Raw genomic sequence first — 15,941 nt, forward strand, 5'->3', positions numbered from 1 at the left:
ATGTTATAAAGGCCCACTGTGAATTTTCTCGTCCAGTTGCGCATGAACATCCGAATTCAATAGCTTAATCATTCTTTCGCAAGGGATCGCGAAGAAAGAGACTCGGATCCGACATCCGGATCTCCCAAAAATCTCTCCTGCAACAAACCTCATCGATCCTACCTCTGACTCTGTAGCCCTTCGCTAACGATCAACATCATAATATAATTGTCGCGACCAACTACATCACAACCCGCCAAAACTGCCACACAACCCTGGTGTGATCAACTCTTGATACATAGAACATACCCATTGAGTTTACCACGATCAACTAATACCACCTTGTCTCGATACATTTTGCAAACAAATCCTAAATTGACGCTTGTTCACCCGATGAAAACCTATTAATCAATTTATCGAAAAAACCATGTTTCAATCCGCATTCATGCCTGATCTTCAAATCTTGAACCTCTTATACCACTTGTTAGGAATTGATAGTAGAAAACCCAAACTAACGATTCTCTCTTTAGCAAAAATCCAACCCACACTATCTTCGTGTAATTGAATTACACCCACAAACAACAAACGGATAGATCGACAACGATAAATATGTAAATGACACAAGGATTAAACGTGGTTATATTCCTACTCCAACATGGAGAAGAGTTTAGTCCACTCACACAAACCAGAGAATTTTCAGTATTATTTTCGTGTATACCATAATGAGGAAGTTAGGGTTACAACATAAAACTATAAAAGTAAACAAATCAAAGAGCTATATGCTCAAGTCAAGGCTCGCGTTTCACGAGGCCCACTTCGCGATCCGCAAAGTCCAACACCAAATCCACGACCTACTTTCTCGCGTACTGGCCTTCTTGCTCACGAATCAAACACACCTTGCTATCCGGGACATCCCCTTGCGACCCGCAAGGGTGGTTCGGTTCCTCGTTTCTTCCTTTTTCGTTCAAATTCTCCACACCTCAACATATTTAATCACCAAAAGATTTCAATCATATGTGTCTTACTATTTATTATCACAAATTAAAACTAAAAACATACGTAAGTGTTTATTCTATGAAATGTATAGTGATTGAGTTAATTATGGAAAGGCCTTCAACACCACCGAAAAAAATTTCACACGCTTCTCATTTTTCTTTGTTTCTTTTGAGAAAGTAAAACATCTTTTGTTCTTTATTTTTTGTTTAAGGGTCCATTTATTTAAAATCATATGGTTCTTTGTATGGGAAGCAAAGTTGTTAATGCTCATGATCTTGTCTCAAAAGAAGGAAAAGGAATGCAAAATTGCAAATTGCTTTTAAAATTCGATATCGTAGTTGATTCTATAACGTAGTCCCACGTAGGGTATATGATTTAACTAGAATTGGTACAACTTAAATAAGATTGAAGTAATTAAGTACAAAATTGTAACCAATAACCATAGCATTAAAGTAAGTGAAAAGCATATGTATATGGTTAAATGCATGTTTAAAGGTTAAACAAAATTCGTATGTTTAAGTCTTTAAACTTTTTATAGTTTAATTAGTTCCTTATTTGGGGCTTCTTGTAGTTAAGCATCCGTATAATTTAAAGTAAATCATCTTGAATTTAATGCTAACTGGAGAAAAACATTGTAACATGTTTTGTGCTGATGTGAATATGATGATTACAAGTTGATTGTGATTTTGTCTTATCAAGTGTTACAACATTGTTGTGTTGTTGGTTCTTGTCTATATTTCCACAAACCTAAAATTAAATCAGTGTACAAATACACTAGAATTTGTTCGGTCATTTGCTCGCAACTTGTTTATCGATATGTCCTTTCAAGCAGAGGCGATTCTACCTAAGAGGCTGTAGGGTCCGATAGGGGTGTGCATGGTACGGGAAGAACCGAAGACCGTACCGGACCGAACCGAGCTTTTTCGGTCCGGTCCTTGGTCCATAATTTTACAGAATTCCGGTCTTCGGTCCGGACCGAACCGGACCAAAACCGAAAAAACACTAAAAATACCTGAACCGTACCGTACCGAACTGAACCGATAGTATTTGATCCGGTCCTCGGTCCATGTTATTGCTTCAAATTGGGATTTAGGACGGAACCGAACCGAACAAATTAGGTCTGGAACCATACCACGCACACCCCTAGGGTCCGATGACCTCATACTTTTGAAATTTTTTATACAATTTACTCTTCAAATTGTATAAGGCATTAATAAATTTAACTATACGAACCCATATATTTCTAAAATTTATGATTTTTTTTAGGCAAACAACCACTAAAGTACCCTTGAAATATAATTGGCTAGGTTTGAAAAAAAAAAAAAAAAATTGGGACCCTATTGGATTCTCATCCTGATTCACCACTATTTTCAAGCCATCCATCAATCTACCAAAACTGAGCACAAAGGTCGTAATCATATTACTTTGTATGTTCACCGAGATTTATAGTTACGATTACATACTAGTATTTAAGGAAAAAGCAGAACGGGTGCTAAATGACTGCTTCAATATTATTAGAACAAATGTAAGAGGTCGCGTAAGTCACCTACATCCGGATTTTTCTCTCGTTCAAGTGTACGAAAAAACAAATAAAACAAAATACAAAAGAAAAGTAAAATTCAAAAGGGATGTATTAATTAAATAGATTGTTATGATGGCTTATGAAATGATCCCTAGAGGTTCATTTGTTCATGCCAGTTGCATCCTTGGCTGCATCTACTGCTCCTTGTGCACCTGCCTTCATCTGCTGTCCAGCCTGCATTATTATAAAGTTGACTTTTTCTAGTCAAATAAATTGATTCTGTAGGAGCAAAATAAATGGACATTTGTTTGGATTAAGATAAATAAGACTGAAAGTTAACTAATACCGTTACTGATCAATATTATCAGTGAATAATATATGTCAAAAAATAAAAATCTAATGTGAATTTTAATAACTATCTTTGAAAATTTGACCTTTGACTTGTGGAAATCAAATATGTAAAATAATAGTTTTGATAATATGGCACCTGCTGAGCTGATTCTTGGGCAGATTGGGCTGCATTGCTAGCTTTGTCCATCAGCTGTCCACCCTTCTCCTGAAAGTAACAACAAAACAGATAGCAAAAGTTATATGCATATTCATATACATGTCTTCCGTAATCATATTTATCGATCTTAATAAAATCCATATATTTTACATGGGAAAAAGAGTCTCTACGACAGACAAATTCAAGATTTTCAAGATCAAGTTTATAAGAAAGCGCGGTCTAATTATAAAAAAACTCATTTGGAACGAATCTATCATTGTGCAATGAGCCCAAATGTAAAACGGTCAAACGATTAACAAAATGTGAATATGAAATTAGAGATATTAAAAGGTAACCTCGGCTTGGCCCTTGGCTTGGCCTGCTTGATAACTTGCGCTTTGGTTGTTGTTCATGGTTGATTTTATTGTTTTGATGAAAATGTATGAAGAGGAGATAGGATTATATAAGGCATGTAAATGACATTTTCCATTCATTTGTTCATATTATTTCGGGTGTTTTGAGAAAGAAAAGGAGATATTTACACTTGGTGACATTATCATGGTTTATATATCTATTGTTTTACTCATTTTGTGGATCAAAAACTTGAATTTGTTGCTTATTTCTTGCATCAGGCAAGAATTTATAGTTTTTTTTTTTTTTACATTTATAAGTAAACACGGGAATTTTGTGTAAGTTTTTATCCCATGTTAAAACAGATAAATTAAACAATATGATCGCAAGAATTTAACGTGAATATGTTCGATCTTCGATTTGAAGATGGGTTTAAACTTTAAACTATGAAGCCAAACCATAAACCATTTTTTCTCATGAATTTACAATATTTCAATTTGAAGATCGTATTCTTCTTAGTTAAACTTCACCAAATCCTGAACAACCAATAAAATATTTTTAACATAGTTTACTTTTACATTTTTATTCGCATCAACCATTTTGTTAAGACTTTTTCAGCAGTAATTAGTTATGAGTTAAACCTACTAAAAATGTATCAATGTATATTATCTGATCAACAATGAGTACTGAATCCCATTCCCAATCACTACAATGGCAACCAAAATTAGAATACATCAAATTATAATAACAACCACAAATTTTTATTTATGTTGCATATAAGGGGTCCATACATACAATGAAGCAAACTACGAATCAAACGAACATAAAAATAGTAATTAAGGCAAGGTAACACAAAAACCAAGCACTGATCAAGCAACAGCATTATTATGATTATGATATGAATAATAGCTTATCTATTTGCCACGTCATCGTCTTCATACTCGCTCCAACAGCTATTCAGAGTGGACCTGGGGGACCCACAGCAGCTAACTTCCTTGGTGAATCGATAATACATCATCGAACCACCTTCACCCAGGTTTTCAAAGCTTCTTTCGTTCACAGTGTACGCATCCACATTCAGATCACGGTGATCCTTCAAGTCAGACCCATGGAGCGATACAGAAAACCCACTTGGCTGGAAACAACCCAATACCCTCTCAACCAAACGGGTCAGATCCGTATAAGAATCAAACGAATAACCCACAGCTTCAAAGCTAGCATAACTAAACCCATCTTCAGGTGTTACATGAATCGTAGAAATCGCATCCTGTTCAATTGCATTCATCGAGTACCCACATGGGTCGAATTCAAAATCGCAAATTTGGGATTCGGGTAGAATTTTTCCGATACCGGAAACTTCAGTCATCACAGATGCAGAATTCGATTGAGTCTTGAAAAACACTGAAGCACACTTGTTATCCAACCCTGTCATGCACATCTCGAGAGTGTAAACAGGGTGATCGGTGGATTCAACTGAAGCAGAATAAACGTGCCATTGTTGACTCTGGTTAGCACCACCCATGACGTAAGCTTTGCTACCCGAACCAAGCTTCCCAAAGTAACTATCGAGAACCGCAACTTCTTCGGTGAAGTTACGGTGCGGAAACGGTTGTGCACCGGGGAATATAAAGCTTCCGCGAGTGTACCTTACAGATTTGACGGTGAGCGAGAGTTGGGAAGATAATTCGAGTATAGGTGGAATCGAAAGGAGCAGCTTTGTGGTCCCACATGTTTTGAGAATGATCTTATATGGGTATACAAAGAGGCTTGATTCCGAAAGGACGTACGAGTCCAATAAGTCGTTCGATAAAGAGGAAACAATGGTGCACTGAGCCGGTGTCAGAATTTCGTCCAGTTGTTCCTTAGTCAACGCACGGAGACCTGTGTGTCCAGGGTCAACAAAAAAGTCAAGGTCGGAAAAAGTAATTTCGAGCCTCTTTTCGTACCCTTCGAATCCAATGGCAGATGTGATTTCCATTGACATTTTTTTAGAATGAAAACGTTCGTGCGAAGTAAGATGAGTTGTATATAAACGATAAAGGAAGGAAATATTAAAAGAAAAAACGATTGAAATGAATAACTCCTAACTAGGGGTTATGTAGCAAAGATGAGAAAAACTCAAGATGGTTTCCGAGCACACTGTAAAATGAATAAAAAAAAGTTATGGTTAGTTGAAACATATTTAAAAGATTGCAAGTGATAATCATAATAAATAGTAAAATTGTACATAAGTGGATCGAATATGATAAGGAGAAGAAACTAACGTTGGAGTAAGCAGCAGATTTGAATTTTTTAAGTCCACCGTTTGGTCGCACGTATTCAATTCCGTAACCAAGAGGAGCTTCGTAAAACAAGGATTTACTACTACTAGACTTCTTCTTGCCAGATTTTGACTCCATTAGTACATTCAATTGTCCTGCATATACCCAAAAAAAAAATGAATAAATTGCAACACTAATGCCTCCATCAAAAACACAATTATCATCCATGTAGATAAATTATAGGCAACGATATTATAATAATCTGCAAGATAATTACTAGATATCTTAGCTTATAGGATCAAAGTTTGTATAGATTAATGATTTATAATATAAATAAATGAAAATTTTCTAAATATTTGATGGTAAAATGCTTGATAAAGGGTCACTCACACACCCAATAACAAGAAGTAGGCTCAAGCAAGGTTGCAAAACTCGCTACTCGTGGATTAATCGGTCGGGACATTGGAAAAGTAATCGGCAATTCGGGGATTAATCGGAGATTAATCTGATTGTACTTTTTATACATTCTAATAATAGATATCAAAACTATATGGGTAAATATGGAAGAAAACTATAAACATAAACTTTAATATAATTGTCTAAAATCGTTAACTTTGTTCAAAAACTCTATAATTCTAGTTTAAATTCATGTTAAGATGTTAATCAATTTTGACTTTGACCGACTATGATCAACAAATCTAGTTTTGACCCATTAACCGACGTTGACCGATTAATTAAGCGAACAGACTATTCTTAAAAAGTAATTAGGGTTTTTTACAACAGTGGACTCAAGTAACAAATATTCTTAAGGACTAAGGGTCAAGTAAAATCAAATTTTAAACCTCAGTAAGATCACATAAATACTAACAAAAAAATAGAAACTTGATTAATAGTTAAGTAGTTAAATTTAACCACCAAGATATAAAAATAAAAAATAAAAAAACATTTTTGTTAATCTAAAATTTTGGTCCATAATGAAAGTTATAATATGTTAACTTGGCATGGAAACAGATAGTTAATTTGTTCGGAATAATAAACGTAAAAAAATAAAATTTCAATTTCAATTTCAATTTCAATTGAAGCCACTGAAACACGTTGATAAACATAATCAATTATCTACGATAGATCAATAATCATACAATTAAATCGAAATACTTAAGGGGTGTTTGTTTTAGCTTATGTTTCAAGCTTTAAACATAGGGTCTCAAATTGTTCCAAAAAGCTAAAATAAACACACCTTAAAGCTTGTTTAGAAAAACAATTATAGAGCACAAACCAGTAAAAATAGGGAGAGAAGCTCAGAATTATGACCTTCAAGTCAATCAACACCTGAAACCAAACAAATGTAGAAGAAAAAAAAAACGATTATTAAAACTGAAACCCTAAAAATTGGATCGATCAATTAATGAACGAATCGAACAACATACCGATTAGTAGCGAATGAATCTGTAGAAAGTAACGTAAAGGACTAAAAGGATCAAACCCTAGGAATTGGATTTAATTAGGGATTAGAAGATGAATAATGTAGGTAACGAAAGCAATTTGATTTTGGGGATTTTGTGTTGCGGGTTACAAGGGGGAAAGGAGGTGTATATATAGGTGGATGAAAAGGTTATACGCGTGTTCAATGTATCCATCTTTATTTTTGTTGAATTTGGTTCTAAGCAAATATTACCCCCTCCATCTTTATCCAATTCTTGCTTGCCACGTCCAAAAAAAAGTTCCGGCAAGTTTGTCAAGATTAGCTCTTCTATATACGTAGCTTTTAATTTTTTGAATACATTTTGGTGTTTAACAAAGTTGCTTCTGTTAAATAAAAAATAAAATAAAATAAAAAACTAAACGCTACTTCAAGTAGCTTTTAGCTTTTAGATTTTTCCTCTGTCTAAAAGCTATAAGCTCCTCTAATCAAACGGAGTTTTTTATAAAATATAAGTTTTTTCATTAAAGTTAAAAGTTTCAAAAAGGTCCAATAAACTTGTCGTCAAACATAAACCCGATACGTTGTTGCGTTTGTGGTTGCTGTAGCTATTCGAGTCCAAGGGCCTGGACGCGATTTTAGGTGATTCCATATTTTAGCTTTAGCTTGTGGTTTGCGATGGTAGCTGACGACGCATATCGGCTTTTTTAGACTGATTTAGGTTGCTGGACGATATTTGGCTGTCGGGTTGACGGTGTTAGGTGGTTCGGGCATTTTCAATTGGATTGGTAATTCGCACATGGACTTTTTAGCTTGTTGTCTTTAGTTCGGTGTTTCTTTTAGGATTCTCTTTGTCATTCAACATATGGTCACAAGTTCATCGTTATCATAAGTAGTTTAGGCGAATTACTTTTTTGTTTGAGTTCTATATTCGTGAAGTTCGAAGACACAAGTTAGGTTGCTTGTCATGTCAATGTTAATTGTTTGTGTTTTGTTATAGTATTTGTTCAGTGTAGTTTGAGTCTTGTTCAAATATTTGTATCAACTAGATTGATGGAACTTATCAAGCAGACTAAGGAGAGTTTGTATCAATCTGTATTTAACTTAGATCTCATGATATATTACTCAGTATAATTTAATTTTTGTTTTCGTTAAAAAAGTTATTACTAATTCTTTGTCAAAATTATTGTCTAACTTGACTTTTTGTTGAAGTTAATTGTCTATTTTTTTCTCATAATGAATAATCGAAACTATGGATATATACGATTGTTAACATCTTCATCCTCAAATTATTCCCCAATTTCAACCTAACCCGCCTTTTAGTCTCAAAATTTTCATCCTCAAATTCAAATCAATTTACACTCTTTCTCATTTCTCAAGATTCATACTCGTTTGGTTTCAACCTCCGATCACCCTTCCATCCGTCACCATCATCGGAGGCTGATTAAAGGTGGATTTAGGAACATGGGTAAAAATTCGGGAGGGAAGAAGAAGAAGGAGGTGAATACGGTTCCAAGAGTCTTGAGAAACAGGAAAATTGGTTTTGAGGGCTCTAATTCGACTGAAACAATGAGTAAGAGCAACGATGATGTGTCTGCTACGGATGAAGCATCAAAGAATATTGATTATGATCGGGTTAGTATTCATACAGTGGATGAAAACGAAGGATCCACTGAGGAGGAATTGGAAGAGAATGTGTTTACTAGCAACAAGACGCCTATTGAGTCTAATCAGAAGGGTGCATCGCCTGTAACTGCAAAGGTGTCTTCTCCAGTGATGACTAGGGAAGATACAATGCATACTGATCAAACGCCTACTAATGAAGATAATCCTAAACCGACGTTCAAAGAGATGCTTGGTGGGTCTGTACCCACTCGTAAGGTTAACTTTCGTTATATGGAGCAACCTACTGGTGTTGAGGATGGTGTGGATGTCACTATTCCATTATCATCTGTGAAGGAGGCAACGACTAGATACAATCACACGTTATATGGATATTTCTTGGGCAAAAGGATAGCTTATCCGGTTGTCCAGAATTATGTGTTGAATGTTTGGAGGAAATATGGTATTGAAAAGATCATGATGAACTCGAAAGGGTTCTTCTTCTTCAAGTTTTCGACTGAGCAAGGGTTAAAAGGGGTGTTGGAGAACGGGCCATGGGTAATTCGATCGATGCCTATTATCTTGAACAAATGGACACCTACTATTTCAATGACAAAGGAGGATCTGACTAAGGTTCCGGTGTGGGTAAAAATTCATGACGTTCCGTTAGCCGGGTACACTGATGATGGCCTTAGCTCGATTGCTTCAAAGATTGGTATACCATTAATGTTGGACTCGTACACAAGTACGATGTGTATGGAGTCATGGGGTAGACCCAACTACGCTCGTGCTCAAATTGAAATTCATGCAGACGAAGAACTAAAGGAGAGCCTTACTGTTGCTACCCCAAACTTGGAGGGTAATGGTGTTACTATAGATGAAGTTCGAATTGAATATGAATGGAAGCCTCCTCGTTGTGGAGGTTGCAGAGTGTTTGGACATAAGGATGCTCAATGCCCAAAAGCTATCCCGGTAACGAATGTAGTGGTGGAAACGAATGATGGATTCAAGGAGGTTAATAGGAAGATGAGTAAAGGGGGTGCCAAAATTAATAAGGATGCTGGTGATGGGTTCAAGGTGGGCAAACAACCTAAGTTTGTTTATAGACCTGTTAATGCACCAGTAAAGAGTAAGAAGATTAATAAAAACCAAACAAATATGAGTGGCATTGGTGAGACCAGTAATCCATTTGGTGTTCTAAAGGATTTAAATGAGGAAAAGGATAAGGATCATGGCAAAGATGTGGCTTATGGGCTTATAGATGAAGATACTGATGTGGAAGAGGACCATGATGGTGGGACCCGCATTACAAACACTGAGGGGGCAAGCACTCCCGGGCAAGAGGGTCTCAATGTTTAGTCTCGCAGCATGGAATATTCGGGGTTTGAACCTCATCCCGAAGCAGAAAGAGGTTCGGAATGTTATTAATAGTAATAATTTATGTCTTTGCGCTGTTTTAGAATCGCATGTTTCTCTTAATAAGATTAGCCGGATTTGTGATAAAGTATTTCGGGGATGGAACTGGTCATCAAATCAAAGTATGTGTGATAAGGGTACGCGTATTATTATCGGATGGGATCCTAATGTTGTGAATGTCATGGTTGTGGCTCTTACTGATCAAGTTATGCATTGCCTTTTGCGTACGGTGCAAAATGATAAGCGAATGTTTGCATCGTTTGTGTATGCTTCTAATTCTTATATTAAACGTCGGAAGTTATGGAGCGATTTATGTATGCATAAAGGTTTTGTTGGGAATCACCCGTGGACTATCTTGGGGGACTTTAATGCGTCTTTGTTTGTTGATGAATCAACATCAGGAAGTTCAAGGATGACTATAGCTATGAGAGAATTCAAGGAGTGTTTGGATGAGATTCAAGTGACTGATCTGAATTACTCTGGTATTAATTTCACTTGGAACCAAAGTCCCCTGGAAAATCATGGTATGTTGAAGAAGATTGATAGGGTGCTCGTTAATGAGGCATTTTTGACAGAGTATCCAAATGCATATACGATTTTCCAACCATATAGGATCTCTGATCATAGTCCAGCAGTTCTCAAAGTTCCTTCGATTGTGAGTACGCGTCCAAAAATGTTTCGGTTCAGCAACTATATTGCTGAAAATGAGAAGTTTCGTGATTGTGTGGCTGATGTGTGGAAGGAACAGATAGAAGGTCATGTCATGTATACTATAGTTAGAAGATTACGTCTTCTTAAGAAACCGCTTCGTAAGTTGATGTGGCAAAAAGGTAATTTACATAATAATGTGATTCGTCTTCGAGACAAGTTAGATAATCTGCAACTCCAACTCGATGCTAACCCGTCTTCAGAGGAGATTAGGGACGCTGAAATTAAGACTCTTAAGGAATACAACGATGCCATTTGGGACGAAGAAAGGTTCCTTAAACAAAAGTCTAAAGTAGAATGGCTCCAAGTGGGTGATAGTAATTCGAAGTATTTTCATAAGGTGGTCAAAGCGAAGGCGAATAGATGTAGAATTAATGCAGTGACCAACAATGAGGGTATTTTGGTGGAGGGAGCTGCGGTTCCAGAAGTATTTATACAACACTACTCGAGTTTTTTGGGTACCTCAGCGAATGGCAGTCCTTCTCATGTGGACACGGGGTTATTTACGTCTAAATTACCTCAACAAATGGCGTTAGATATGGTGCGTCCGGTAACAGATGCTGAAATAAAAGAGGCGATGTTTGGGATTGGGGATGATAAAGCGTAGGGTCCGGATGGCTACACGTCTACTTTTTTCAAAAAAGCATGGGATATTGTCGGAGTGGATGTTTGTTGTGCGGTTAAGGACTTCTTTTCTAATGGTCAACTTCTAAAAGAAATAAATCATACCATCATCACATTACTGCCGAAAGTGGACTCCCCTTCTAAGGTTAATGACTATCGTCCTATATCTTGTTGTAATGCTATTTATAAGTGTATTTCCAAAGTGATTAAAAGCAGGATCAAAGGAGCTTTGGATGTTATTATTAGCGATAACCAATCAGCTTTTATTCCGGGAAGGAGAATTACCGATAATATTTTGCTTACTCAGGAGATCATGCGCAATTACCACTTGAATAGAGGTGTCCCGCGATGTGCTTTTAAAGTCGATATTCAAAAGGCGTATGACACGGTCGAGTGGAGTTTTTTAAGTGATATTCTTCACGGTTTTGGCTTCCATAAGATTATGATTAACTGGATCCTCAAATGTGTGATGTCTACCTCATTCTCTATTAACATTAACGGTGACTTACATGGCTTTATTATTGGGAAGAGAGGGTTAAGACAGGGAGATCCAATGTCGCCGTATTTATTTACTATGGTTATGGAAATTCTAACTCTAATGATTAAACGTAATATTCGGCATACAGAAGACTTTAAATATCATCCGAAATGTGAAAGTCAAGAAATTGTAAATGTGTGTTTTGCTGATGATCTATTCTTGTTCTCTCATGCAAGTGTGGGCTCGGTTCAAGTTATTGCTAATGCATTGGAAGAATTCAAAATGTATTCGGGTTTAGTGCCAAGTGTTCAAAAAAGTACAGCGTTTTTTGCCGGGGTGAACCAATTATTGAAGGAGAATATTTTGTTGATCATGCCTTTTGAAGAAGGGTCCTTTCCGGTAAAGTATCTCGGTGTTCCTCTGATTTCTTCAAGGCTATATTATAATGATTGCAAGGAACTGATTGATAAAATGAAAGCCAAGGTAGGAGACTGGAAGAACAAAGCTCTATCATTTGCAGGACGAGTGCAACTTATTTCTTCGGTGCTTGCTTCTATGCAAGTTTATTGGTCCTCGGTTTTTATTTTACCTGATAAGATTATTAAAGAATTGGAGAAGATTATGCGCGGGTTCCTTTGGTGTCAAGGTGACATGAAAAAAGGTAAGGCTAAGGTCAAATGGTCAGACGTGTGTATGCCAAAGGTAGAAGGAGGGTTAGGGATTAAAAGCTTAAAATCATGGAATATAGCGCTGATTTCGTACCACGTGTGGAGCATTATCACGCAAAAACAGACCTTATGGGTGAAATGGATCCATACATATCGGTTGCGTAATCGTAATTTTTGGGCAGCGGAGGTCGACTCATCAGCTAGTTGGGGATGGAGGAAAATTTTAAGTATCCGAGAGATCATTCGTCACTTCATTTTTCATGTTGTTGGAGAGGGATCTAGTACATCTTCCTGGTTCGACTCGTGGACTGATTTCAGTCCCTTAGCTGCTGTCATTTCGATCAGAGAGATTCATAGGCTGTGATGACCCAGAAATTTCGACTAAATTTAAACTTAATCTTTGTATGATTAACATTTCCGACACGATAAGCAAAGTCTGTAAAACTGAATCTCAAAATTTTTGAATTACTTTTATATATTTAAATACCCTTCGGTTGTTTTCGACGATTCGCGAACAATTATATGTAAATAGATACATATATACTATAACATGAAAAGGTAACAATGTATTAATTATTTGATACCGTACATTAAACTTATTGGTTTAAATATCTATTTGAATATATATGATAAGTTGAAATATTTATTATTAAAATTTATTTATAAATAACTTCCAATGTGTATTTAAAAACTGATTTATATATATTAAAAAGATATATACATATATATAATTTTAAGTTATTTAGTAAACGATAGTAACATTTTCAAATTGCTACAGTACCCAAAATGCTACAGTGTTTTTGAAAATCACTATTTGCTACAGTGAAATTGACTTTGCTACAGTAAATTGCTACAGTAAAAATTGACTTTGCTACAGTAAACCACCAACAACAGTACCAGTACCACCAACAACAACATCCGCACCGTAAACCTTAACCTCATAATCTGTCCCACGAGTATCAACCTCATACGCACCGTAGGCACCGAAGAATACTAATAACCATAAACGATGAAGTATTAATTCATAACTTCATTGGAGAAATATCCTGCGACGATTATGTAATCTTTAATATAGAAGAGATTATTCGTTTCTAGTTCCAACCGAAAATCAAATGAGTTTAATAACTCATTAAATCTATATTACATCTGAAGGAAATATACATACATATATTTTCATAAAGATTGTAATTGAAAATCCTTTTGTACAAACTGTTAATGATGAGAATATTTTAACGGGTAGGTAATACCCTAGAAATATATAAATTCCACATTAATATGTTACACTATACATTCTTCAATTCTGATTCAGCAATCATTAACTATACTGCTCAAACCTATAGATATACGTATCTGTTCATCGCAGAATAACCATTTTCATTCAATTTCATATTCTGATTTCGATAGATCAGAATCCAAGTCAAGATTAAACGAAAAACATCACTCTTAGATTCCTACATCTTTCAAAACCATGCTTCGAAAACCATGCTTTGAATTCAGAACAGTACTAGAACATCATATGATTATATTTTGCGTTCAAACCCATCGAAATTCTTGGAAACACTTCAACTAATGAACAAACGAGAAGACAAACCAACTACACGGTATCTACGAGAAGAAAGATTTGTACTTATAATCATATATCTGGAAAGCTCTCGAAACCTAAGTAAAACTTTAACACGTATCTGTGATAAATCCTACGGCATTATTATTACTGAAAGTAACCTTGCAATTCCTTTTTTAAAAGTATCCAGTATTATCACCCATTCAACTAGTCAACGACGACCTTTCAGACTTATAACTTTGGCATATACGTTTTTGTTACTGGGGAACCTTTTATATTCCACCATATTAGCAGTAAATGTACCAGTGACTCCGTCACTCTGCTATTTGAAACTCTCCGGAAATCACTATATATACATTGAAACCCTATCATGTACTCATTCACATCTTGTAACAATAGTTGCCATTCCAACTATCGGGAATTTGCAATCAGTATTTTGAAATCTTGCAGCACGTCTATGCCAACAGTTATATGTGTACATATAACGTCTACCTCCTCGAATTACATACTTCGAATGTGAAGTTTTTGAAAAACACCCCAAACTATGAAACTAGTTCTCTGAAATTGGAACAATGCTGATGAAGCAGCAAAAACTGTAAACGACCTTAACAGTCAAAAGTTTGATGATAAAGAATAATATGGTGGTAAAGCTGAGAAAAAGAGAAGGTTTGAAACTGGAAAACGGATTGAGCAAAGTATGAAGGAGGGTTGTGGATAAATCACAAAGACTAAACCTGCCTTCAAAGAATACAAATGATTCAGTATCTGCTGAAGTCATTAACGAATACCTTGCTACTAACTCAAAATCCGTTACGAACAAATCTTCTTCATCATTCTTCGATATTAGAAATTCTAAGATATCATCGTATCTTTTATTATAAATATCCTCCATATTTCTGGAGATAATTTCATAATCATTCTTATCGAAAATCAATTTTCTCTTTATGATATCTGTGTTACACCATAAAAGAAACTATTTTAGTTTCTAATTTCTGAAAATTTCAAAAAAATGGATATTTTTGAAGTAGTGTTGGGAACTGAAGCATGAGTTAGTATAATATAATGACACTTGATCATCGTGATTATATTACAGTAAGTCATGCTGAGTTTCTAATGGAACGTGATAAAGGTTCACAGATCATACCCTCATCATGAACCATGTTACATAACTCTTTCATTTTATTTAACCTCTAAACATATCAATAAAATATTTTTCTTGATGATTAGGTCTTTTTCGAGGTATTCTGGTAATTTGACAAGTCAGATTGTGCCATTACCGTTTCTTTCTTAGAATATTAATTATGTTCATTTCAAAATCCATACCTACGAATTTTGGACCATTATTCGCTTGACTTAAAGTCGGGAAAAGAAAACGAAAGCATGAAGCTCCGAAATATAATGGAAAATATAAAGCCCGAAAACAACCCCGAAATTACAAACCGTGTATATCAATGCGTATAGCAATATAAAGACACGGGAGAATGAAAAACACTATAACCCCAAGGTAATAGTAGAAGAAAATAACTTCCTCTGGTGGCAGATGAAAAAGAAGAATGAAGGATACGATAGCCAGGAAAATATCAAGAATCAGAACTGGATTAAGCATTTTCACAATCTATTGGGATGTATGAAATAATAAAGAAAATTATAGGAGTGTTGAAAATAAATGAAACGGAAGAGGTCAATTTATAGCAAAATATCGGACGCAGTAATAGAGTCAGATTACGCATTTAATCAAAGAAAATCCTAATTTCCGCAAATTCCGAAAAAATCAAATCTTATTTAAATTATAAAGATTTTCTATTCCTTAAAATCCGGAAATCAATCGTTACTACATCAAGAGATAAGACGCATCTCTATTCTCCATT

At 35.5% G+C, this 15,941-nt stretch overlaps 3 protein-coding genes across 3 annotated transcripts; 1 reads left to right on the forward strand and 2 right to left on the reverse strand.

Moving 5' to 3' along the window:
- Positions 1–2,529: 2,529 nt before the first annotated feature.
- On the reverse strand, positions 2,530–3,647 carry LOC139850476 (uncharacterized). The gene is made up of 3 exons (XM_071840050.1): positions 3,341–3,647; positions 2,985–3,053; positions 2,530–2,731 (listed from the first exon to the last, which is right to left on the reverse strand). The coding sequence occupies exons 1-3, from the start codon at positions 3,476–3,478 to the stop codon at positions 2,657–2,659; spliced, it is 282 nt and encodes a 93-aa protein (XP_071696151.1). The 5' UTR covers positions 3,479–3,647; the 3' UTR covers positions 2,530–2,656.
- Positions 3,648–4,047: 400 nt separating this feature from the next.
- LOC139846542 (S-adenosylmethionine decarboxylase proenzyme-like) lies at positions 4,048–5,455 on the reverse strand. Its single transcript, XM_071836024.1, has one exon. The coding sequence runs from the start codon at positions 5,317–5,319 to the stop codon at positions 4,246–4,248; it is 1,074 nt and encodes a 357-aa protein (XP_071692125.1). The 5' UTR covers positions 5,320–5,455; the 3' UTR covers positions 4,048–4,245.
- A 4,703-nt stretch (positions 5,456–10,158) lies between these two features.
- On the forward strand, positions 10,159–11,349 carry LOC139848931 (uncharacterized). Its single transcript, XM_071838612.1, has one exon. It carries the CDS (start codon positions 10,159–10,161, stop codon positions 11,347–11,349), a length of 1,191 nt encoding a protein of 396 aa, XP_071694713.1.
- The last annotated feature ends 4,592 nt before the right edge of the window (positions 11,350–15,941 follow it).

The sequence above is a fragment of the Rutidosis leptorrhynchoides genome, chromosome 5 (assembly GCF_046630445.1).
Source record: "Rutidosis leptorrhynchoides isolate AG116_Rl617_1_P2 chromosome 5, CSIRO_AGI_Rlap_v1, whole genome shotgun sequence".
NCBI lineage: Eukaryota > Viridiplantae > Streptophyta > Magnoliopsida > Asterales > Asteraceae > Rutidosis > Rutidosis leptorrhynchoides.

Excerpts from the sequence above, each read along its gene's own strand:
- LOC139850476 (XM_071840050.1), bottom strand. The coding sequence starts at position 3,478 with ATGAATGGAAAATGTCATTTACATGCCTTATATAATCCTATCTCCTCT. Across the intron at positions 3,054-3,340 it reads AAGCCAAGGGCCAAGCCGAG|GAGAAGGGTGGACAGCTGAT; the intron begins GTTACCTTTTAA and ends TGTTACTTTCAG. Across the intron at positions 2,732-2,984 it reads CCCAAGAATCAGCTCAGCAG|GCTGGACAGCAGATGAAGGC; the intron begins GTGCCATATTAT and ends ATAATAATGCAG.
- LOC139846542 (XM_071836024.1), bottom strand. The coding sequence starts at position 5,319 with ATGTCAATGGAAATCACATCTGCCATTGGATTCGAAGGGTACGAAAAG.
- LOC139848931 (XM_071838612.1), top strand. The coding sequence starts at position 10,159 with ATGTGTGATAAGGGTACGCGTATTATTATCGGATGGGATCCTAATGTT.